The sequence below is a fragment of the Podarcis raffonei genome, chromosome 9 (assembly GCF_027172205.1).
Source record: "Podarcis raffonei isolate rPodRaf1 chromosome 9, rPodRaf1.pri, whole genome shotgun sequence".
In the NCBI taxonomy this organism is placed as follows: Eukaryota; Metazoa; Chordata; class Lepidosauria; order Squamata; family Lacertidae; genus Podarcis; species Podarcis raffonei.
Genome location: NC_070610.1, coordinates 65,762,414 through 65,788,291, shown reverse-complemented (window position 1 = coordinate 65,788,291; position 25,878 = coordinate 65,762,414). Strand labels below are relative to the sequence as shown.

The 25,878-nt window shown below is 44.8% G+C and overlaps 1 protein-coding gene and 1 non-coding gene across 2 annotated transcripts in view; both read left to right on the top strand.

The window, feature by feature from the left end:
* Positions 1–25,878, top strand: part of PTPN13 (protein tyrosine phosphatase non-receptor type 13) — a 158,436-nt gene that overhangs the window by 110,012 nt on the left and 22,546 nt on the right. The window contains exons 18-31 of the mRNA XM_053404141.1: positions 2,324–2,747; positions 4,028–4,125; positions 5,646–5,735; positions 6,133–6,240; positions 8,039–8,170; positions 11,092–11,555; positions 13,655–13,798; positions 17,148–17,241; positions 17,667–17,752; positions 18,875–19,037; positions 21,348–21,562; positions 21,649–21,747; positions 22,918–23,282; positions 24,486–24,660. Of these exons, the coding sequence (XP_053260116.1) occupies positions 2,324–2,747; positions 4,028–4,125; positions 5,646–5,735; positions 6,133–6,240; positions 8,039–8,170; positions 11,092–11,555; positions 13,655–13,798; positions 17,148–17,241; positions 17,667–17,752; positions 18,875–19,037; positions 21,348–21,562; positions 21,649–21,747; positions 22,918–23,282; positions 24,486–24,660 (2,657 nt within the window). The remainder of the gene's footprint in view (positions 1–2,323; positions 2,748–4,027; positions 4,126–5,645; positions 5,736–6,132; positions 6,241–8,038; positions 8,171–11,091; positions 11,556–13,654; positions 13,799–17,147; positions 17,242–17,666; positions 17,753–18,874; positions 19,038–21,347; positions 21,563–21,648; positions 21,748–22,917; positions 23,283–24,485; positions 24,661–25,878) is intronic.
* On the top strand, positions 4,230–4,305 carry TRNAR-CCU (transfer RNA arginine (anticodon CCU)). Its single transcript has one exon. It is a non-coding gene; the product is annotated as a tRNA-Arg (tRNA).

Below are 25,878 nucleotides of genomic sequence, written 5' to 3'. Positions count from 1 at the left end.
GGTGCTGCCCTCTTGCTCCTCCTCCTGCTGTTGTTGCTAATCTGTATACCATCTGTGTGTTGGACCTCAGCTTGCAGAAGAGAGAGCTACAGTGGTACCTCGGGTTAAGAAAATAATAATAATAATAATAATAATAATAATAATAATAATAATAATAATAATAAATAATTTTATGTATATCCCGCCCTCCCTGTCCAGAGCCAGGGTCAGGGAAGCTAACACCAATAAATTTCAGTAAAAACATAATAAGAAAAGAAAAAGAAAAAGAAAAAAAACAATTTAAAATACAGGTTATAATGCAATTTAAAATACAGTCTCATTTTAAAAGTCAAAACCATAAGGTTAATTCATTCTGGAGGCCCATTCTTAACCTGAAACTGTTCTTAACCTGAGGTACCACTTTAGCTAATGGGGCCTGCTGTGCTGCCGCCGCACGATTTCTGTTCTCATCCTGAAGCAAAGTTCTTAACCCAAGGTACTATTTCTGGATTAGCGGAGTCTGTAACCTGAAGTGTCTGTAACGCGAGGGACCATTGTACTGCAATTGGGAACAACTCTGAGAACAACAGCACTTAACTCAGATGTTAAAAAGCTTGCATTAAGTCTCCAGGCCAGGTTCAAAGTCCTTGCATTAATTTAGAAGGCCCTTAAGAACTTGGGGTGTTTGCATACAACTGCCATCATCTACAGCTGTTAAATTTAATTGCTTTAAAAAATGTAAGAAGCAATAAAGCATATATGGGCAAAAAAGATTACATGAATGTTGATTGCTAATAATAATAATGGTTCTTGCCACCTGTGTATATAGTACATATTTGTTCTGAGAAGCTGACAAAGAGGCAATAGCTCGGTGGAGACTGTTCAGCCCATGGTGTCTGCCAGAAACCCAGCTAACAAGGTCTTACGGTTAAGGAGGAGGAGGATTAGTTACAAATGGAGAGATAATGGTTCCTTTCATGTAAAACTTTTGTAAGGCGAGTCTTGTGTACAGCGCTGGGCACTGAGCTTAAATACAAGAGATTCAAATTCTTGAAAGAGTGCAAAAGAGGACTGGCAGAGATTAGACGAAGATTAAGTGTTACATCGAAAGGCTTCAAAGAGCTGAAGACATTTCATGCTAGATAAAAGAGAGAGACGACGCAATGAAAGGTGTGTTCATTTGAAGAGCCTTGCGACACACCTCTCTATGCTCAGTCAGAGGTTGAAGTCCCAAGGAAAGTATGCACAGGAGTTTTTGCCTCAGCCAGAAGTCCTGTCTGTCCTAAAACAGGATGGCAGTGTTCTGGAATCTGCTGGAGTTCTTGAAACTGCCATTTTACATCTCCCAGTGTACCCCATTCAGAGAATGGTAGCAGCCACAAAAGCATGGAAACATCTTTTTTTATTTTTGTAGCAGCCATCGCTAACCCTCCCTCTTTAAAAAATAAACAAACCTTTGAGAGTGAGGCATTTGGGGTAATCTAAAATGGCAGCCTCTAGTCTAAAAAGGCAGGGGTGAAAAAACATGGAGAGGGCGTTCCAAAGGTGAGGTGCCACAACCCAAAATGCTCTGCTCCTTGTTACCTCCACTACTGCCTCAAAAGAGAGAGCCAGTCAGAGCAGGTCCTCTGAAGAACATCTTAAACGTCAGACAGGCTGATGTGAGAGCAGATGGGCTTTCAGATACCTTGTCCCAAACCACTTAGAGCTTTGAAGATTCAGACTAGTGCTCTGAATTGTGCCAGACACAAATTAGCAGCCGGTGTAGGTCTTTTAAGTACGGACAATGTAATTATTAGCATCACTGTTGTTTGTACTGGTGCGCATCCAATTTTCAGATGGGCTTTGATGGCAGCCCCTCTCCCCCTGGATTGTGGGACCCAGTGACTGGTTTTTGTCCTGGAAAAAGACAGCGCCCACTGCTAAGTGCTATTTTTAAAACATTAACTCAGTGTATGTGTGTGCACATAGGGCTGTGTGTGCACCATGCATTTAAAGTGCATGGCATCCCTCTCCAAAAAAACATCCCAGGAAACTGTAGCTTACCCCTCACAGAGCTACAATTTCCAGCACCATTAACACACTGCAGTTACAAGGATTAATTTAGGGGAAGTCACGCTCTTTAAATGTATGGTCTGTATGTACCCTAAACATCATCACCCATCTAGAGTTACTGCTGGATTGTGGCTACTGAGTGTATTGAATTAGTAAACATTGGATCCCCGTAGAGCTTTAAGAGTCACGGCTGCCATATTTATTTCTTCTAGATTTCCCAGTCTACACAGAAGGCATTTTGAGGTGTGTTGCTTTTAAGTATATAAACTAGTTTTTCATCTCCTTGCAGAGAGAGCATCATTTAGGAGCCTCAACCTCCACACGGATTCTGTCAAAGGGTTCAACATGGGGCGTGCCATCTCCACCGGCAGCCTGGCCAGCAGCACACTGAACAGGCTCGCGGTCCGGCCGTTGTCGGTGCAAGCAGATATTCTCAAGAAGCTCTCCTACTCCGAACTCTCCCTCTTCCAGTCTGCCCAGAGCTGTTCCAGGGACAAAAACGAGAAGCTGCCCTGGGAGGAAAGGCCCAGAATCATGAGCAAATCCTTTCACGACCTGACCCAGAGCCAGGTGTCTGTCAGCCCACTTCGGAAAAACGTTATCACCCCTGTGGACGCCTCTTCGCGGAGAATGGAGGAAATGATGGGGAAGATCTTCCAGCAGGTGCCAAAATCTGATGCCGAATTAGCGACTGGAGGAGCAAAGCTCAACAAGTAAGGATCTCTTTTACGGACTGGTTTTAACATGGCCATTCCCATAGGAAGTACATCCCTTTGAAGGTGCTCTGTGTAATGTTTAAACCAGAAATTGATATCATGTGGCCCATGCTGTGGGACTCCAGCTCCTATCAGTCTCTGCCACCTTGGCCCGTCAGTCAGGGGTTGGTGGAAGTTGTGATCCATCAATATCTGAAGGGCCACAGGTTTCCCACCCCTCTTGCATAGTCTGAAACACAGGCAGTGCCACCTGTGCGGAGTGAAATCAGTGTGTGCATCTGGGACAAAGCATGGGATAAGAGGCTTTTCATTTTTGCACTTGCCACTGCCATAGGTTAAGCATTTCTCAGTGGCATTTGCATGGAGGTTGCAGCATTTAAAGTGGTCTTTTTTCTGTTGCTGTCCTCATGGCAAACTTTGGTTAACGTGTGTACACCATTTTTAGGGAGGGTGGTTACCATTGCCACAGAAGTTCTCCAAGTCCTCTCTTGTATTTACAGCATTTCCTAATGCCCTGCAGTCAATAGCTGGGATTATTGGGCTATATTAAACAGTTGGTGTCTTCAGGCCAAAAGTAAGCAGAGATCCATTTTTAGAATTGTTTTGGATCGAAAGTGAATTCCTGAGCATTTTTGCAGCACTTTCACCTTGTTATACAGTGGTACCTCCGTATAAGTCCGCCCCGTCCAGCGTCCATTTCAGTGGACGTCCGCGGCAAACCCGAAAGTACCAGAACAGGTTACTTCTGGGTTTGCCGCTCGTACATTTGCAGAAGTGCTAAATCGTGCTATGCGCAGAAGCACAGACCGCTCCATGTGCATGCTCAAGAGTGGCGCTTTGTCGAGCATCCTTTTCCTCGAGCGTCCAGGACTCAAACCAAGGTACCACTGTATTTTCCTAAGCTTTTTACAGTTCAGTGACCCATGCCTCAGATGTCTGGAGCCACCGTCTGTTAGGATGTACTGCAATTTTGCAAAATTGCAGGATTCGTTTTCATTTCCTCATCCTAAAATCTCTTCGCGGCCAGCTGTTTCATACTTATTCCCATGGAGCTCTGATTCTACACACACGGAACAAACATCTCCATGTTCACTGATTTCCACTGGTGCATTCTTAACGCCCAGAAGTGGTGCTACCTTTACACCAGTTTGTGTTTTGTTTGTCATGTTTATATCATTTTTTTTTTTTTACTTTTTCCTTTGTTCCCTTCTATGTTCTGTTTTCCTCTCCACTCCCCTTTCACTGCTTCTCTTTCGCTGTTTCCCAACCACCTTTAGTTCACACTCTCATGCAGGTTTAACTTCCAGCCTAGAGAGAAGGAAAAATGAATCTGATTCTTCATCCGCTGAAGACACTGGCCAAGCCTATGTTGTAGGTCAGCATTGTTTGATTCAGTACTTTTTTACAATAAAATTTAGACCTTATGACTGGATTTTTAAAGGTCCATTAGTAATTAACTTGAACCATGTACAGACTTAATCCTGGGATAGCTCAGTGGGTAGAGCATGAGACTCCTAATCTCAAGATCGTGGGTTTGAGCCCCACGTTGGGTGAAAGAAAGATTCCTGTGTTGCAGGGCATTGCACTAGGTGACCCTCGTGGTCCCTTTCACCTCTGCAATTCTGTGATTCTATACTGTCATTTTTGGTGATACTGATTCCCCCCCCTCACTGAAGCACTTAAGTACCACAGCTCCTCTTTATAAAAAGCAGATAGCTTGTTCCTAGATAAACATTGCAACAGGAACAGTTGCACTGCAATGGTTAGGAATGTAAGAAGTTGTCTTGATAACCAGTTGGACAACTGGACTGTCTAGCTCAGTGTTGCCAACACTGACTGGCAGTAGCACTCCAAAATCTCCAGCCTTACTTGGAGATGTCGGGCATTGAACCTGGAGCCTTTTGCGTGCAGAGCATGTGGCTCTCCCACTGAGCTATGAGTCCTTTAAAAGAGAGAGAGATCAGGGGACTTCACACACAGGTCCAGTCACTCATCTTGTGCCCCTGTTTAATATAGTTCCACTATATTATGGAATCTCCTGCCAACCTAGCAGTTTGAAAGCACGTCAAAGTGTAAGTAGATAAATAGGTACCGCTCTGGCGGGAAGGTAAATGGCGTTTCCATGCGCTGCTCTGGTTCGCCAGAAGCGGCTTAGTCATGCTGGCCACATGACCTGGAAGCCAATAAAGCGAGATGAGCGCCGCAACCCCAGAGTCGTCCACAACTGGACTTAATGGTCAGGGGTACCTTTACCTTTATATTATGGAATATTATGGAAGCAGGCCCATGCAGAGCTGGTCTGAGGTCCAGGGCAGGAGTCTTGTTAGAATAAAGTTAGAAAATCTTGGCATGACAGTGAAAGTCTAGCAGCGGGGATGGGCTGGCCGGCTTAGCCCTTCAGGGCCCGGGGCAAGTAGACCCAGCTGCCCTCCCCATGCATGGGCCTGGCTAGTTCTTCCACTACATGAAGCCCCTGTAGCATGGCATCACTTCCAGAACTATAAGTTGTCTTGCATGAGGAATGTCTGACTCTGGAAGACCCTGCAAAGGCACTGAGTTAGATGGAATCTGCATGCATTAATGTACACATATTCAAAACAGGGGCTGATTGCTTTGTGGAGATAAAATTGTTAAATGTTCATCAGATTGCATATCCTAAAGGATGCGTTTCATGTAGGAAGGAGAAGAACTTCCTTTCCCCAAAATGTTGAAGCCGTGTTGAGCCCTATCATTAATGCCCCTCTTGAGATGCAAGAAGAGCTGTTTTTAATTACACAGCAAATTCAAGTGAAGCTTGACTTGAAAGGTTTCAAGTCCTTCGTGTTATGTCATGTTCCAAGAAATAAATATACCCTGCTGTATCTTAGTGACTTCCCCACCTCCCTTTCCCTACAGACGTTCTACAAACAAAGCAGAACCCACTGTTGCTTCCAGAAAGGGAGATCAGCTTGGTAAACTTGAAAAAAGATGAGAAGTATGGCTTAGGTGAGTTGATGTCACTTTGAAAGTCCATACGCAAAGACAGAAATGAACAAAAATCGAGCATACAGCTTGATTAGGTGGAGCAGGTTGTGGTGGAGTTCAGGCTGGAAGATGCCTTTGTTTTTGACTGAAATGTCCCCAGGTTTAGAAAGCTATCAGATATTGGAACAGACTTAACACTTGTTGATATAAAGTCATCAGCATGGACTTATGTCCTACCTAACTCTACCTCTAGATTCCCCATTGGGGTAAACTGACCATTATCCTTATCTAAGATATTGGAGGACACCCCTTTACACAGGGAAATTCTTAGTAAACCATGGTCAATGGGTCTCTGAAAATCTCATGAAACATTGCCATGAATGTTTTACAAAATTTACTAAATGACTGCTTTAAACAGGGTTTCAGATCACTGGTGGGGAGAAAACTGGAAAGCTTGACCTTGGGATTTTCATTCATTCGATAACTCCTGGAGGACCAGCAGATTTGCAGGGATCGCTAAAACCAGGTAAATCTTAGGCTTGCTACTGTATGTTGAAAGAAAGCAGTAGAAATACTGCCAGAATATTGAAAACACTGACTTAAAAAAACAAATATAATGGACAAAAGTTACTGCATATGTATTAATGTTGAAATACTGAATGTTGCCATTGGCAATGACATTAGAAGTGATTGGAAGACACGCTTGCCGCTAATTTTGGAAAATGAAATGCATTGAATGGCCCTATCAGGCAATTACACTTTTTATGTAGGCGAGCTATATTGCTAACCGTCTGCAATTGATGGCTGCCTGTTGTTTGGTTTGTTAGTTTATAGCTTAACAGCTCATCTTGGAAAAATAAAGTTTCAGTGCTTCTTATCAGGACCAAACTAGATGGTGATGTGAGAGAGATCCATTATTCTTTCTCTCCCTTTGTTGAAACACCCCTCGGAGTGGGGTCTAATTTGCTTGGGGAAACATTGTAGGGGGTGGGTATTATCTCCTGTCTCCCTCCCTCCCCAGAACCAATGGGGCTAATAACAGCAACTTCAGAAGGGTACTGTGTAGATCAGGGGTGGAGGCAGGGGGGAAATAACTCCTTCTCTGTGGAAATGAACAGCCCCGCACAGCTGCTTTGAAGTTTTTTTATTTAGACACAACAACCAGCAAAAAGCAAAACATAACCACAAGGGGTATCCTAAATACCCATCACTCTTGTTTTATCCTTATTATATTTTCATCCCACCTTTCCCTGCACCCATTTTAGCCAAATGACGACTATGTGAGGTAGGTTAGGCTGAGAGATAGTCACTAGCCCAAGATAGTCGCACAGCAAGCATTATGGCCGTGTGGAGATGATTTACTGTATTTTTTGCACCATAACACTCACTTTTTTCCTCCTAAAAAGTAAGGGGAAATGTCTGTGCGTGTTATAGAGGGAATGCCAATGGGTGGCATGCCTACGGATTTTCCTCCTCTAAAAACTACGTGCGTGTTATGGTCGGGTGCGTGTTATAGAGCGAAAAATACGGTAAATCTGGGTCCAAAAGAAACTGTGAAGAACTTATGGCAATGTGATACAAGACTTTCCCATTCAAGGCATCATGAGAGCCATTGCTTGGGAAAATGCATATGCTAAGGGAAACTGCATACAATTTTTAAAATATTGGTGAAAATGCTTATGAATTTTCATGCAGACTGTGTGTGTGTGTGCGTGTGTGCGTGTGTGTGTACGCGGGTGGTGTTGTGGTCTAAACCACTGAGCCTCTTGGGCTTGCCAATCGGACGGTCAGTGGTTTGAAGCCCCATGACAGGGTGAGCTCCCATTGCTCTGTCCCAGCTCCTGCCAACCTAGCAGTTCGAAAGCACACCAGTGCAAGTAGATAAATAGGTACCGCTGTAGCGAGAAGGTAAACGGTGTTTCTGTGCGCTCTGGCACTCGTCACAGTGTCCTGTTGCGCCAGAAGCGGTTTAATCATGCTGGCCACATGACCTGGAAAGCTGTCTGTGGACAAACACCAGCTCCCTTGGCCTGAAAGCGAGATGAGCACCACAACCCCATAGTCGCCTTTGACTGGACTTAACCATCCAGGGGTCCTTTACCTTTTTAACATATTTTCATGCAAACATAGGCAGAAATGAGCCAAACCAAACTTAATATTGGAAAAATGAGAAACTGAAATTGCCAGATTTGTCCATCATTTGCATTGCACCAAGCACTAAATGGATGTTGAACATCTGCAGCAGTCAGTGGATTGCTCCATGGCCCCTCTGTAAAAGCTTGAAAATGTATTGTTTTGATCTCTGAATCATTCTCTCTCCATAGGGGACCGCTTGATATCAGTGAACAGTGTGAGCTTGGAAGGGGTCCACCATCACACAGCACTGGAAATTATTGAGCATGCTCCAGAAGAAGTGACCCTTGTCATCTCGCAGCCTAAGGAGGGGCATACGAAAGGTATTCCGCTAAGTGTTATCAGCAGTGAGGAACCTTTCTTTGCCTGATGGGCCAGATTGCTATCTGCCCCCACCCCCTGCAGACCAACTTTGACAGGTGGCTGGGACAACCCACCTGTCAATCAAATGACATTATCCTGCCCACCTGTCAGAGTCCCTTGTGCAGCACTTCCTAAGTGCCTAACAGTCAGCTGGTTGTTGGGTGCTTGGAAACCACAGCACAAAGGGACTTGCTAAACCTACTCTTGCCAAAGCACAGAGCAGAGCTCTAGCAAAACTACTTTCTGCAGGGATCAGCTGTGTGATTGATCCAGCTATGTCTGTCACACCTGACATCACATATGAGGTAGGTAGGCATGGTTCAGGGAAGACAGCCATGCTGGGCCAAATTTGACCCACTGGCCAGAAATTCCTCACCCCCTGTCTTAGATAAATAGTTGGTGTAATCTGCAAATTCTGCTTAGTTTTTCTCCTTTCGTACATCTATACACAATAGCTCAACCCAGTTGCAGTTGTTCTTGTTGTTGCAATTAGAAAGTAATTTCCATGTTCCCCTTAAGGCAGGCACTGTTACGCAGCAGGTTTTAGCAGGAATTGGCTACACCTTCGGCCACATATCCAGGGGTTCTGCAACACTAAAACTTGCCAATTAACACCCAGCTAGCATAATTTATCATCCGATAAAATTAGCTTGTGGGTGGAAGGAAAGGGACAGCTTTGGAGCAAAGTTGCAGATCGTTGGGGGTGGATAGAATTGATAAGCTGACATAGCTCATTAAATCAGGGTTGTTTGTTTGTCTATCTAAATATTTGTACCCTGCCTTTCAGCCCAGATAGGCCCACAAGGACACTTGCAGTCATTAAAAACAGACAGTAAAATTCCAAAAGCAAAAGTCCATGAGTCACCAAAAGGCTTCGCATGAGGGAAATTCAGACTAAAGGCCTGTTGAAGCAAAAATGTTTATATAACCTGCTTAAAAGGCCATTAAGGAAAGGGTCGGTTTGGCCTAAAGTTTCCTGACCTGGGTGCCAATTAGGGATGGAGGAGAAATTCAGTTCAGTTTGCATTTAAAAGTGAACTTAACCTGATTCGCGGTTTCCAAAACAACGCACAAACTGAAATTTGACCATACTTCAAAATTTGCACTTCTTGGAATTTTGCAATGCAGTTCTCCAGCCAAGTAATTTGTACAAAGAAATGCATATACTAAAGTGTGCATCTAAATGCATATATTAGTGAAAATAGCATACAAAAATATTAGGGGAAATTGCTTTGGAAGAAACCACGTGTATTAGGCAAAATTGTTTATAGAAATACAGGAGAAATCCACAAAAAAGTGCTGGATCCACACACAAGGGTACTTCAAAAATAAATTCGCAAACTGAAGCAGAAATGTGGAGAATTAAAGCTTAAGACTGAAGAAAACATTAAGAACTGAGAGAAAATGAAATTGACATGGTCATCCGTCCCAGGGCTGATTCTGGGCCCCGAGATCCTCGCATTGGCCATGTTTGGTTGGAGTTCTGTCTTTCGTTTGTTCTTGGGCCTGTAAATCCTCACAGCGTTACCTTTAATGCTGGCAGTTTTGAGTACTGAAAGCTAAAAATGTGAGGTGAAACTGAGGCCCACACAGGCTTTCTGTACCTGCACATTCCATCCTCGGACGAGCCTTCCTTCGTCTCATCCTGATGTGTTGTGGTTCCAACATTTCCCTCATCAAGAAACCATTGCTCCCTGTTATATCTGAAGTGGGATTCCCAAAAGCAGAACAGATAATGATCTTAAATCCAGCTTCCAAGCATGATTTAGGATCTTGGTAATCAGATTCTCAGTTCAGATGTAATAGGAAATTGCAGCGTAATATATTTTATTTATTTATTTATTTATTTGCTTGTTTGCTTGAAATTTTATTTCCCACCTTTCATGACACAGTGGTCTGCAGCAATAAAAACATACAATATAGAAAAATTTAAAACTAAATTAAACCTCCGAAACTTAAAATTTAAATCTCCAAAGGAAATAAAACATGAAACATCTGAGAAGCATTCCGGGTGCAAAGGCCTCATGAAATAAGACAGTTTTTACCAGTTGTCTGAAACTCAGTAGGGTTCTGATTTCTTGTGGCCCATGTACGGCTGAGACGGAAAGAGGGAAGGATTTGGCTGTAGGGTGGAGCACCCAGGCACAAGACCTGTGCATATTTAGGATTATTAAGCTGAGATATGTATGTCTCAACTGACCAGTGTACAGTGGTACCTCTGGATGCGAACGGGATCCGTTCCGAAGCCCTGTTCGCATCCTGAGTAGAACGCAACCCGCGCCTGCGTATGCGCGGGCTGCGATTCGCCACTTCTGTGCATGCGCGCGACGTCATTTTGAGCGTCTGCGCGTGCACTAGCGGCAAAACCCGGAAGTAACGCGTTCCATTACTTCCAGGTCACCACGGAGCGTAACCTGAAAACGCTCAACCTGAAGCATATTTAACCCAAGGTATGACTGTATTGTGGGACGCGGGTGGCGCTGTGAGTTAAACCACAGAGCCTAGAACTTGCTGATTAGAAGGTCGGCGGTTCGAATCCCCACAACAGGGTGAGCTCCCGGTGCTCAGTCCCAGCTCCTGCCAACCTAGCAGTTTGAAAGCACATCAAAGTGCAAGTAGATAAATAGGTACCACTCCGGCGGGAAGGTAAACAGCATTTCCGTGCGCTGCTCTGGTTCGCCAGAAGTGGCTTAGTCATGCTGGCCACATGACCCGGAAGCTGTACGCTGGCTCCCTCGGCCAGTAATGCGAGATGAGCGCCTCAACCCCAGAGTCGGACATGACTGGACCTAATGATCAGGGGTCCCTTTACCTTTACCTTTATGAGTGTATTAGGTTATTTAAATAATGCTTACTATTGGGAATTTCCCTTTCTCCTTAGCACCATCAAATCTCCTCAGTGGCACAAAGGGGTATTTTAAAAGGCCGCCACTGACACCAGACAATGAGGCAGAGTCGTCTTCAGAGGAACACAACCGGCCGCTGAGCCAGCAGAGGCCTACCTCTGGGAGCTTATCTGGCCTTGGCTCGGGTAAACGGGACGGAAGCCTCAGCTCCCAAGACTCCAGGACCGAGAGCGCCAGCCTGTCCCAGAGCCAAACAAATGGTGGTTTCGGTAACCATATCGGCGACAAGCCGCAGCCGGAATACCAGAATTGCATCGATTCCCAGCTTGCCCTTTCCAAATTCAGCGAAAGAAGCGGAGCATCTTCGGAGGCAAACACAGCAAAGGCCAAAAAGGCTGGGACGGCGGAGACCGTGGAGTATTCTGACCGAGGAGATTCTGACATGGATGAAGCCACTTACTCCAGCAGCCAGGAACCAGCAACAGCAGCCGCCAAAAAGGCATAGTCCATTTCTATACCACTTTGTGTGTTTTTTATCTCCATACCATCCACACCATACCTTTAAAGCGCCATGATGTTGCTTTAAACAGCCATGTTTCCCCCCCCCAAAGAATTCTGGGAACTGGTTTCTTAAGGGGCTGAGAGTTGTTAGGGGACCCCTAGTTCCCTCACGGAGCTGCCGGTACCCAGAGTTCCTTGGGAAAGAGGATTAATTGCTCAGCCTCTTCAAATGGGAGCTTTGTGAGGAGAGATGGGGTCTCCTAGGAACTTTCAGCTCTCTTAACAGTTCCCAGGATTCCTTGGGGCAAGCCACAGTTGTAAAAGTGGTATAAGAGTGCTTTCAATTCATGGTGTGGATGAGGTCTTACTATAATTACCGGTTTGTTTCGAAATTAAAACAAGGGAGTGAGATGGACTAGGTGGGGATCGCCCACCAGCGCTTCCATTGCTTAACCGCTCTGGCACCTTTTACTAACGCTTTGGGGGCTTTTTTTCCCAAGGAGAAATTCCTTGCAAGTGTATATTAGCCTATGTGATCAGCAAAAGAGAAGACAAGAGCTTGGTTTTGGTTTCAAAAGAGCCCTCCGGAAAGCCCATTTCAGCACACTTGCACTATTTATCGTGAGGTTCCCCACCCCGGCAAATCCCCACCTGTCTGGGAAATGGACACTTGAGATGTTTCCGCTTATTGAGGTCTCAACAGGAGGGTTGCTGGTAAACAGGACAGCAGCACGCTAAACGCTTTATAGAGAGTTAGATGCTGTTCCAGGTGGCGACGGCTGCCTTGTGGGATAATCGTGGCGAATTCAGTAGGCCAAGACATGAGTCATTTATGCGACATTTATTTCCTCTCATTTTACTTCTCCCCCACCCACTTTGACTATTAGCCCCGCTGTAGCCCTATCAGGGTAATTTTCGTTGCCTCTATAAGTCACAGAATTTGTTTACAGGCAAGGACCGTTTTTTGTGATGGAGCTATATTCCATTCAGATAAGGACACCCAAGGGTGGAAAGAAAGTCCATGTGGAGTAGGTGAGGTCTGGACAAAGGCTTTCTTTGGGTGACATAGAGAATTTCTCCATCCCCTGTGTATGGAGTACCCCAGAGATCTCCTTGCTTTATGCCTCCTTCCTAGGCAGCAGAAATAGGAGCTTATTTACATGCGCTGTGGGTTAAACCACAGAAGCCTAGGACTTGCCAATCAGGAGGTCGGCGGTTCGAATCCCCACGACGGGGTGAGCTCCTGTTGCTCGGTCCCTGCTCCTGCCAACCTAGCAGTTCGAAAGCACGTCAAAGTGCAAGTACATAAATAGGTACCACTTCGGCAGGAAGGTAAACGGCGTTTCCGTGCGCTGCTCTGGTTCGCCAGAAGCGGCTTAGTCATGCTGGCCACATGACCCGGAAGCTGTACGCCGGCTCCCTCAGCCAATAAAGCGAGATGAGCGCCACAACCCCAGAGTCGGTCACAACTGGACCTAATGGTCAGGGGTCCCTTTACCTTTACTATTTCCCTCTTAGTTTGACCCTGGAATATCCCGCCCCCCTCGGGGGGGTGTTAAAATCCCATTTTAACATCCTACCCCTCCTGCTCCTTAGCCAAAACTTGCCCACCTGGTGCCTTCTGTGACCGGGTCACGTGAGGGTCCTGTAGGTCAGCTGACCGCTTGCTCAGGCACATAATGCTTTTATAGATCAGCTGCCCACACATGGCTGCATCACGCCAAGCAATTTTGGCAGTGTATCTGACCCAAGCAAATATTGGCATATTGATTCCTTCATTCTGGGAGATCTGTCGCTGCAGACGCTTTGATCCATAACATCATGAATGTCGCCTGAAACACTGCATCAAATGGTAGTTGCATTTGGATATATCTGCTTAGATTTCGAGAGTGCTTCCCTGTTTTTTATTTGCGTTGTGTTTGTGCATGTGTAAATATTTATGTACGTGTAATCTCATTTTACCCCCGTTTCAAACCTTTGTCTATCCCTGCTGAATATGTAATACAGTCCTAATCACAAATCACCTCTCTAACAGGGTATACTCTTTTTTTTTTGTCTTTTCCTCTCTCTCTGTTTTTTTGTCTGTTTTTTGTAAAGGAGCCTTACTTCATGAATTTGGCCAACTCAATGAATTCTAAAAAGTTTTCTTCACCGCCTCTTAAACCTGGAGATATCTTTGAGGTCGAACTGGCCAAAAATGATAACGGCTTGGGAATAAGTGTCACGGTACTGTTTGACAAGGTTTTTACCTGTTTTCTCTTTTTTCCTCCACTCCAAGCGACCTGTTAAAAATGTATGGTTTACAGGGTAGCAGTGGACCTTAAAGAGGCACTGTCAAGTAGTTAAACCTGCTGCTAATATTTAACTTCTCTCAACAACTCTCAAGGCTGAGGTTCTGCATGACATTACATGCAAAGGGGAAGGATTCAGGGCAAGTTCTGCACATCAAGAGAAACCCGAGTATTATGTTTTGTTCAAAAAAAAATGCACACACAGAGTGACTTGGTTCATACATCACAGTAAAGCAAACTATGTTGTGCATCACATATTGTTGGACTCCAGCTAGGTTTGGGGGAGCAATTCAATTGAGTTCTCAGTTAAAGGCAAACCTCCCTGTTTTCATTTTCCAAAATGATGCAGGAGCCAAAATACAGCCATCCTTCGAAATTTGCAGTTCCCCGACTTTTGCCTTGCCATGTAATGTGTACAAAAACGCATACACTGGGGTGAAGTGTCCATAAAAATGTGTTTATTAGGGGAAATAACATTCAACATGCATTATTTGAGAGGAAATCGCTTTTCTAAAGCGTGTACATTCAGCAAAAAAATTATTCCAACGTGTATATTGGGAGAAATTCTCACAAAAATAGTGGTGAAAGTTCATGATTTTTTTTAAAAAAAAATCGAATTTTTGTGCACAACTGAATTTAGGATTGGAAAATCAGAAACCGAGGAAAAACCAAAATTGCCAGATTCTAGGATGATGGGAGTTGCCGTCCAACAACATCTGGAGGACCAGAAGTTTCCGACCCAGCATTATTGCCACATGTTCATGTAGGGCATCCACATTTTATGTATTTCCTGTGTGAAACACCAGTATTTCCCACAGCACTCGTGATGTGCAGAGCTGCCCTAATTCATGCGTAAACTACAACTGAGATCAGAATCAAGTTTCCTAACGTATTACTATGCTGATAATGAATGGAAGCAACAACAACAAAAATGCGTACTTTCCCTACATGTATTTAGAACACTGCAGAATTGCAGTTGTGACTCTCCTTCTCCCTGCAGAAAGACTGCTGAAATCAGTGAATTACCTGTCAAGCTTAACTCTTGACTTTGTATGTGGTTCTGTTGCCACTTATTGGCACCTGACCGCATCGCCAAAGGAGTCGATATAGCCTTGTCACACATCCTTTGAGCTCCCTCTGCTGGTTGCGAAGCAGAATACTACCAAATATTTATATTTATGCACAATTTCTCTGAGTTGTAACTCATGGATGCTGAGGGAGGTGGCACAGCTATGCCTTCTTTCACCTTATTCTGCCTCCATCCCTTCATCTGCGCAAACACCCCACTCTGCCTAAACTAAACTAAAGCAGAGTTTTAGTTGCACCCCACCCCAGTAACTTTGGGGAGGGGGCAGGAGGAACAGGGTAGAAGAACCTGCAATTGCATTGACTCTTGACTGCTCAGCATATTGACCATTTCTGGGTTAGAAGCTGGCAGCAGTAACCTCACTTTTTGGCATGCCTTTTCAATTTTATAAGAACGTAAGCTGAGTTCTGTACATGATCGTTCGTACTTAATGGGCTGCAACTACTTGACAATGTCACTTTAAAGATAAAACTCCGAAAGCGGGCATACAATGCCGTGTCCTTTTGTTTATTGCTTTTTGTGGGGGTGTCTGAAAGTGCTTTTTTAATGGCAATCTTTGGTTCACTTCCCAAAGATCAGATTGAAGGATTGCATCTCAGAATTTTGGAAAGCAGTTTGGACAAGGAGAGTTGAGTAAATGCAGATCACTAGAAGAGGTATTTGTGGCTCACCCAAGGAGATCAGCTCAGGCATATTCCCCAAGGCATTTGTCCAAATTATCTAGAGTTCTCATCCTTTTCAAAGTAAATCAGTTTGCCATAAAAATTAAAAGACATTTCCTGCTTCCCTGTAGCACACTTTAGAGTTGCACAGTATTGTGAACACGTTGGTTGCAATTTCTAATCTGAAACAGAAAGCAAATATGTTTTGCTGTCCCTGTACTAAATACTGTCGGCTTGGAATCCTATTAACACCTACATAGGAGTGAACCTACTGAGCACAGAGAGATTTACTTCCAAGTAAGCATACGCAAGGGACACGGGTGACGCTGTGGGTTAAACCACAGAGCTTAGGGCGTGCCGATCAGAAGGTCGGCGGTTTGAATCCCCGCGACAGGGTGGGCTCCCGTTGCTCGGTCTCTGCTCCTGCCAACCTAGCAGTTCGAAAGCTCGTCAAAGTGCAAGTAGATAAATAGGTACTGCTCCGGCGGGAAGGTAAACGGCGTTTCCGTGCTCTGCTCTGGTTCGCCAGAAGCGGCTTAGGCATGCTGGCCACATGACCCGGAAGCTGTACGCCGGCTCCCTCGGCCAATAAAGCGAGATGAGCGCCACAACCCCAGAGTCGGTCACGACTGGACCTAATGGTCAGGGGTCCCTTTACCTTTTTTAAGCATACATAAAATAAGGCTGCTAGTTTAAAAGCATAGGAAGTGGACACTCTAAAGGAAGGAGTAGCCTTTTGCTTAAAGCAGGGATGGGGAACTTGTAGCCCTCCAGCTGTTACTGAGCTACACCTCCCATCGTCATTGGCCGTGCTGGCTGGGTCAATGGGAGTGGGAGGCCAACAGTTCTGAAGAGCCTCAGATCCCTCCAGTTTAGGGATTCTTCTTGCTCAAGAACCACGTTTCTTACAGTGGACAGGTTCCCCCCTCCCCCGATTGTGCTTTCTGCAATGTTGTGCAAAAAGAAATTCAGCAATTGAGCTTTTTCCTTTTTGGAGATGCAGCAGTGGAGAAAGCTTCACCTGTTGGATTCTTGCCTGTCGTGCAGCAGTTAAAGGCACAGTAGACGTAGCAGGAAATGGTGACCAAACTGCATTTTCAGACATTAGAAGAAACCCACCACCTAGCCTACCGAAGTTTCCTCCCCTCCCCAACTCAGCTTTCCATAACTCAAGAGGAAGAAGTGTACCTTAGTTTCCCCCTCTCTGTGTCTGTCTATATCTGAATGGCTGGACATGCATGATATACCCTCAGACTCATGCTTTGTTAACCTTCACAGATATTCTCAATAGTTCTGTTACCAGAACTTTAAATGAGAATTCTGTACCCAGAAGAAGCCTTGGGAACCATCTCTTCGCTTGCATGGGGCTCAAAAAAGAAAAGAAAAGAAATAATTCCTTCTGGGTTTCATTTTCGGCTGCCGCTTGTCCTTGCTGATAGCCTGCATGAGTATGTTCTGGATTCCTTTAAAGGATTGGGTTGGTGCTTTTGGTTTCGGATATCTGACTTTCCATTAAGGTCGTAACATTCGTCCAATTTATTAATCTGCAGGGTGGTGTGAACACCAACGTGAGGCATGGAGGCTTGTATGTAAAAGCTGTCATTCCTAAGGGAGCAGCTGAAGCTGATGGTAGAATTCAAAAAGGCAAGTATAATTAACCTTTATTTTCACATTGGGGTTTTGCAGCTTCCTGAATAGCCGGGATTCTTGGAGAATATGAGAAAAGGGGGGCACTTAGTTGGGCCTATCAAGACCCTACCAGCCTCGGTAGCTGTTTAGGACCTCAGTGTACAGAGGCAGCATATTTCTGGAGATCAGATGCTGGGGACGGGGATGGCTGGTCAGATCCAATAGTGGCTGCCCACTATTGGAAACAGGACGCTGGTCTTGACGGACCCTTGACCTGGCCAAGAAGGTTCTGTTCATGTTTTCATTCCACTGGTGCTTTATTCTGCACAAGTCTTTCTCAAGTGAATGGCTGTTGACTGGAGGAGAGGAGACATATTTCGTTGGGTTGTGCTTAGCCTCTGCTTACGGGATTCCTTTAACCCTTCGTTGTTGGTTCCTAGGTGACCGTGTGCTTTCTGTCAACGGGGTTACTTTGGAAGGAGCTACCCATAAACAAGCTGTGGAAATCCTGAGGAATACCGGCCAGGTAGGAGGTTTAAAGCCTTGTTTCTCTGGGGCCAATTCCTATGTTGCATTTCTAAGTTGCAGGAAGTTCTGCAGTAAGCTTCTGCCACCATCCACCAAGCCATTCTCAGTCATAGCAGAAGTGGCTTGCTTATTCTGGCAGCCACTGCTCTCCCCCATGTGGCAAAAGCAGCAGCTGCCAGAGTATTCCCAGGAACCGTGGCTTTTGAAACGTTAGGCTGTGCTGCTGCTATCTTCAAAGATATGGTCAAGTATGTGGTGGCTCTTTCAGAACTGTGTGGCAAAGGTCAAGCTAATCCTGGCGCCGTCCGCATATTCTGGCTGCTGCTGCAATGCAGGGCTACTTCCATATTTGAGGTTCTATACCCAGTAGTGATGTATGGAAGTGAGAGCTGGACCATAAAGAAGGCTGATCGCCGAAGAATTGATGCTTTTGAATTATGGTGTTGGAGGAGACTCTTGAGAGTCCCATGGACAGCAAGAAGATCAAACGTATCCATTCTTAAGGAAATCAGCCCTGAGCGCTCACTGGAAGGACAGATCGTGAAGCTGAGGCTCCAATACTTTGGCCACCTCATGAGAAGAGAAGACTCCCTGGAAAAGACCCTGATGTTGGGAAAGATGGAGGGCACAAGGAAAAGGGGACGACAGAGGACGAGGTGGTTGGATAGTGTTCTCGAAGCTACCAGCAAGAGTTTGACCAAATTGTGGGAGGCAGTGGAAGACAGGAGTGCCTGGCATGCTCTGGTCCATGGGGTCACGAAGAGTCGGACATGACTAAACGACTACACAACAACAACAAAACAACTGGCAGAGGCAAGATTCAAATGCAAGCATTCATTTCTTAGGAGATTCATGACGTGAATTGGTTATCCATTCAAGAAAATTATTCACAAATCATTTCAGCTGCGGGTACCCTCATCCAGGAGCTAGTCAGAAGAGTTGTGTCTTTTCCTGTTTCCTAAAAGGAAACAATGGCGCGGCGACACACACCACACTAGTGGGGAGAGCATTCCACAGGTGTGGAGCCAACGCTAAAAAGGCCCTGGTGCTGCATACTTCATCCTGCGCTGCTCTTTTCTTTTATTTCCATGGCTAAGTGTCTGTACGCTTGTTCCTGCAGGAGGTTCGCCTGGTGTTGGAAAAGGGCCAGCCTCCAGCCGCCAGAGTCCATGCTCCAGTTACGCCACAGTGCACACCTCCAAACCAGCCCAATCACAGTGGGGCCCCAGAGAGACCTGTGAAGAAAATGACGCATGCCAGAGACTACAGCTTTGTCACTGACGGTGAGATTCTGTCGGAATGCAAAGTGGGCTTGCGCCTCAATGGGTTATTTTTATCTCTAGAATGGCAGGCCAGTGGACCGTGACATAACATGACATTAGAACAACTGCAGTGTCAAGCCCTTTGAGTAGAATTGCCTGATTGATTGATTGATTGATTGTATTTCTATTCCATTTCCAGTCAAATGAATACCAGTCAATTGGCTTACAAGCAACAAATAAATAACCATAATAATAGAATAGAATATCACAAGTACAGTGTGAATCATATCATATAATTAACAGATTATCATTAAAACAATTGCCATCTATAAAACACTATTAACAGTAACAAAAAATAAATTAAAAAGCTAATATCACACTTACAGTGTGAGTCATAGTACAGTTTCGGAACCTGATTGTTGAAAACGCGGAAGTAATTGCTTTCGTTTTCGAACGCGCCTCGGAAGTCAAACGGCTTCTGCATTTTTATTATTTTTTCTCCATTGACTTTGCCGACCGCCTTTTGCGCCTCAGTTGTCAAACGTTTTGGAAGTCAAACAGTCTTCCGGAACGGATTACGTTTGACAGCCAAGGTACTACTGTTTATGATTAACAAATCACTAGGGCATTTAGAATCATTATTAACAAAATAACTTTAAAAATAAACTAAACACTATTAAGTTTACACACAAGCACTCCCCTTCTTCCAATGACTCATAATCTTTCACTCTATTCAGTCCATTAACATAATAGTGGCCCTAAAGGGCTGGTCCATGAGCTCAATTAAACCATTTGGATGAAACAGTAATGACCGTAATTATTATTAGCCTGCTTCTCCTTCAAACAAGAATCATCGCTTACTTGCTTACCTGACCTACCTGTTCTCTGTTTTCATCACTTCCAGTTCTCCTTTTCCCCCCCTTCCTACGGCCCCATTCGCACTATACATTTAAAGCACTATGACACCATTTTAAACAGTCTCGCCTTCCCCCAAAGAATCTTGGGAACGCCATAATAATAATAATAATAATAATAATAATAATAATAATAATAATAATTTATTATTTATATTCCGCCCATCTGGCTGGGTTTCCCAGCCACTCTGGGTGGCTCCCAACACAATATTAAAAACACGATAAAACATCAAACATTAAAAACTTCCCTAAACAGGGTTGCCTTCAGGTGTCTTCTGAAAGTCAGATAGTTGTTTATTTCCTTGACATCTGATGGAAGGGCGCCACTACCAAGGAGGCCCTCTGCCTGGTTCCCTGTAACCTCACTTCTCGCGGTGAGGGAACTGCCAGGAGGCCTTTAGAGCTAGACCTCAGTGTCCGGGCTGAACGATGGGGGTTAAAGGTTTGTTAAGGGTGCTGAGAGCTGTTAGGAGGCCCTTGTTCCCCTCACAGATCTACAATTCACAAGAGTTCCCTGGGAAGGATTGATTGTTAAAGCACATTGTAGCTCTGTGGGGGAGATAGCGGACTTCTTAACAACTCTCATCAACCTTACAGACTTACAGTTGTTATTACTGATGTTCGTTTCAGTTTTCCTGCTTGAGACTTGGTTGCCATTGGAAGTAAACCAGGCCCCTTGTGTGAAGAAAAGAATTCCTATCTATTAGTGTATTTATTCATATCCTGGGTTGTTCGGTTTGGTTTTTCGTTATCACTTGCCCTATGTTCCAAAGGAATTAAATTATGAAGGTTTGTATTTGTACCCCTTCTCCCAGATTCAGTTATTGTTCATGTTTGACACCCTCCATTCTGCACTCTTCCACGTGGCTAGGACTGCGTCCACACCTATGTTTAAAGCCCTATGGTACCACTTCAACAGTCATAGCTTGCCCCCAGGGAATCTTGGGAAGCTACAATTCCCAGAGCGGTTTTGCAATCAACCCCTCCTTCCAGAAAATTCTGGGGATTGCAGCTCTGTGAAGGTAATAACGGTCTAACAACTCTCGGCATCCTTAATAAAATTCAATTCCCAAGATTCTTTGGGTGAACCCATGGCTGTTAAAGTGGTATCACAGTGGCTTAAATGAATGGTGTGGAAGTAGCCTTGTCTAGTTAATTTCTGGAGTACTGGCTGCTTTCGCTTGATGGACAACTTGTCCCAAGTTTCTAACGAGTGGTATAAAAATGTTCTGTTCTCATACTTCTGCAGCAACCAGAGCATCTTAGGTTGCGTGAGTATCACATTTTTCTGCTTTCCATTTGTTGTGGATGTGTACTTATGCATCTTGGTGCCTGAGGAGAGTGTTTGAAGCATGACCAGCAAGTGAGATCAGGCGTCTTCACGTGCCGCAATGACATTCGCATTTCTTTTCTGCAGACAACATGTTTGAGGTGAAGCTGGTGAAAAACAGCTCGGGCCTAGGCTTCAGTTTCTGTCGAGAGGACAGCGTCTCTCCAGAGCAGCCAGGTTCCAGCATAGTCAGGGTTAAAAAGCTCTTCCCAGGGCAACCAGCTGCAGAAAGCGGCCAGATCGAGGTTGGGGACGTCATCCTGAAAGTGAACGGAGCGTCTCTAAAAGGACTGTCCCAGCAGGTCAGCACCTGTTCGCTTGTTTCAGTTGTAGACGCACCTTCCTGCTCAGCGATTGTGCCTGATTTTTTAATCTCTTCTACATCTAGGAGGTTATTTCAGCTCTTAGGGGAACATCTCCCGAAGTCACCCTTCTCCTCTGCAGGCCACTTCCTGGGATACTGCCCGAAATTGACCCTTCCCTGCTGGTAAGAATGGTAGCACATTGGGTGGTATGAGTGACTTTTTATGAAAAGGTGCATCAAAGATTCCATTACAGTGGTACCTCGGGTTACATACGCTTCAGGTTACAGACTCCGCGAACCCAGAAATATTACCTCGGTTTAAGAACTTTGCTTCAGGATAAGAACAGAAATTGGGCTCCGGTGGCACAGCAGCAGCAGGAGGCCCCATTAGCTAAAGTGCTGCTTCAGGTTAAGAACAGTTTCAGGTTAAGAACGGACCTCCGGAACGAATTAAGTATGTAACCAGAGGTACCACTGTAGTATTATTATTATTATTATTATTATTATTATTATTATTATTATTATTTGCATACCGTCCTTCATCCGTAGCTCTCAGGGCGGTTCGCAACATAAAATTACAATATAAAAAACACAAAATATAGAATAAAAACAATAACAATAACAGACCAATAATCCCCTCCTCCTGAAATCACATTTAAAAGGGTATAGAGCAGGTGTGTCCAAAGTTCGTTTTGGGGCCCCAATCCTGCCCGTCAGTTTAATCTGGCCCCTGTGGCGGTTTATTTCCTGGGGTAAAATCCTAAAAAAAACTCAACAACTTCAGTCCTAAAAAAAGCTCAGCAACTTCTATCCTAAAAAAAAGTTAACAACTTTGGTCAGCCCCCACGGCCCTCCACTTCATCAAATCTGGCCCTCTTGGAAAACGGTTTGGACACCACTGGTATAGGGTGATAATCAGCCAAAGGCCTGGTTGAAGAGGAACGTTATCGCCTAAAGATGTATAACGAAGGCGCCAGCCGAATCACCCTGGGGAGAGCATTCTTCAAACGGGGAGCCACTGCAGAAAAGGCCTCTTCTTGTGCTGCCACCCTCCAGACCTCTCGTCGAGAAGGCATTAGAAGAAGGGCCTTGGATGATGATCACAAAGTCTGGGTTGGTTCTTATGGGGAGAGGTAGTCCTTTTAAGCTTCACCCAAACAAAAAGTGTGTTTTTACTAATCTGGTGTAGGAGTCTAATAGCCTCCAAAGTACTTTATGCAAACAATGAAAACCTGGGTGGGTCGGTGGGGGCGTACATGTGCATTACACATGACAGTGACACCCGCTCTCTGGAACCGCAGCCGACATGCTTGGTCCTGTTTCTGCCATACTTTCTTGTCCTTTTCCCTCCAGACTCCAATCCATTCCCCTCAGCAGATTTTCCCTGATGTCAGCAAAGGCAACCTTCAGCAACCTAACGGGGAGCAAGACGACAGCTCTGACGAAAACGAAGCCACGGAGAAGGGCAGGAAGCGGATCAAGTCCCCCTCTCGAAGGGACAGCTACAGCGACAGCAGCGGGAGTGGAGGGGAGGAGCTTCCTGCGAATGCGGCCCACATAGCGAGCACAAAATGGAGCTCCGCCCTGTACCAAAACCCCAACAAATCATCAGCTGAGGCATCTAGTCCTTATGAAACGCCCTGCAGCCAAGAGGAAACTATTCGCACCATATATTGTGCTCCTCATGAGACACCAGGGAAACCAGAAACTGAAAACAGGCATGTGCTGTTGGCTCGTTTCGTGAAATTAATATAGTTTTGTTTTTAACATGATAAGTTGTGAGTCCTGCTAGACTCGAAGGGGGAAACCATGTTTGCTGTGCACCTAACATTCCCCATTCATGTCTAAAATGGGGTTTGAGGTGAAATCCTAATTTTTGCATCCGTTTCAGTTGGGGGTGGGATTGCAGTTGCAGCAAGAGAGCAACAAATTCCTCTCTTTCCTCCAAACCCTGTTCTGATAACTGAAAAGGGACTGACTTAAGAGAAAAATGCCTGGGCCGAATGACTGCAGAGAGGTAACTCTAGGGTAGGGAGGGAGGGGAAATTTGACTCCATTTGCATCTGAAGGTGAGCTTACTAATTCATGCTTTCCAAAGCAACACACGAACCAAAACAAAGTCACCTTTCAAAATTCGCACCTCTGAATTTTGCAATGCAGCTCTCTGGCCAGGTAATGTGTCCAAAAGTACATATACGAGGGTAAATATAAAACTCATGCATTTGTGGAAATGACATACACAAATGCATTGCATTAGGGGGGTTTGGTTTGCAAGAATGTGTGCATTTGGTAAAATTGCATATAGAGAAGTGTGTATTTTAGGGGTTATTTGCAGGAAAACGCTGGTGAATTTTCACAAAGACTGTTAAAAAATAAATTTGCAAACTGAAGTGAAAGTATGGAGAGCTGAACAACTTAAGACTGGAAAAGCTAGAAACTGAGAGAAACCAAAATTGACATATTCACCAAACCCTTGAGGGTTCAGCTCCCTTCACCCACGCACCACTTTTGATTGAAAAATAATGTCCCAGTCCTGCTTTTCTTGCAGAGCACCGACTTTCCATGCAGAGGGTCCTGAGTTCAATCCATGGCATCTCTAGGTATGGCTGGGAGAGACCCCTGCCCAGTCAATGCAAACAGCACTGTGCTAAATGGATAATGGTCTGACTCCTACATTCCCATGTAGGTGAACAGGGCAAACACATAGCTACAATGGGGCTACCTCCATCTCCTCTGCTTTGGCCGTGTGGATGGTCTTTTAAACCAGTGAACTGCCCTGAGGATCTCATTTCAGAATCAAGAGATGGGTTAAAAATATAATCAATAAATTGCCACTGTTGCAATTTCAACCCTCCTCCAGAGGCATTGGAGCCAACCTAAATTTTGATTCCCTTCTTTGTCTTCTTTTCCTTTTCCTTTAGTAACCCACCGTCTCTTCTCCCAATGGATTTGCCACCAATATCAAGATGTCGAACCTTCACATCTGGTTCAGCAGACGAGAAATACAGCTGCTCCGTCTCTGAGCTCGTGGCAGCGCCAGGAGGCCTTGCGTCGCTTTTGAGCCAGCTTGAAAAACACGCCGATGAATATGAACCAGTAATGTCCCACTTTTCCTTCTCAGTACAGTGGTGCCTCGCAAGACGAAAAGAATCCGTTCTGCGAGTCTCTTCGTCTTGCATTTTTTTCGTCTTGCGAAGCAAGCCCATTAGCGGATTAGCGCTATTAGCGGCTTAGCGGATCAGCTGATAAGCGGCTTAGAGGATCAGCTCATAAGCGGCTTAGCGGATTAGCGGATCAGCTGTTAAGTGGCCTAGCGGATCAGCTGATAAGCGGCTTAGCGATCAGCTGTTAAGCGGCTTAGCAGCTTAGCAGATCAGCTGTTAAGCGGCTTAGCGGATCAGCTGATAAGCAGCTTAGCGGCTTGGGGAAAAGGGGGGGAGGGGAAAAAACCCGCAGGAACTCGCAAGACATTTTCGTCTTGCGAAGCAAGCCCATAGGAAATTCGTTTTGCGAAGCACCTCCAAAACGGAAAACCCTTTCGTCTAGCGGGTTTTCCGTCTTGCGAGGCATTCGTCTTGCGGGGCACCACTGTAGTTGGAGGGAGGGTCGCGTGTTTTTTTAGGTTTGTGCAAACACGGCAAAACGCTACAGTTTACCCGGTTGCAGCCCAGTAGACTTTTGCGCCATCTGTGCCAATTTGCAGATCTACCTTACTTTGTTCCATGTTGTTTTATTTTTATTGAAATACTCTGCTGCTGCTCTGGTCAGTTGGGACCTCCCCTACTCCCTTGCAGATGCTTTTAGGTAAAAGTGAAAACACCAGCTGATTCAAACAGGGATGTTTCCTTGCCTATTGGATCTAATTTTCATATTTAAAAAGAAATGTCTGCAAGTAGATTTCAAATGGGCTCCAGGTACAAACTGCAGAAGCTATTTTTAGTGCATCCACTTAGAAACTGCCCAAAAGACACCTGTGACATGCATACCTGACCTCAATTATCTCCTCCTTTGTGTCATGCTATCTTGAACTATCCTTGTGTATTGGGGACAAGTGGATCAGTCTATTTCTGTCCCATGTCAGTTTTGCACATATTCATTCATAGATCTTCTCCATCCTGTTTCCACACATTAATTTTTTAAAGAATCCAAACAGAAATCCATATTTAAAAATATTGGTTGTTATTCACATTGATTAACATGACTAGGTTAGAGCCATTTGTTTCAGTGGGTATTCTCTGATTAAAAACTTAGTTGAATACCATCCATTTTTTCTCAGTTGGCATATTTCTAAACATGCTTTATGCTTAAAATATA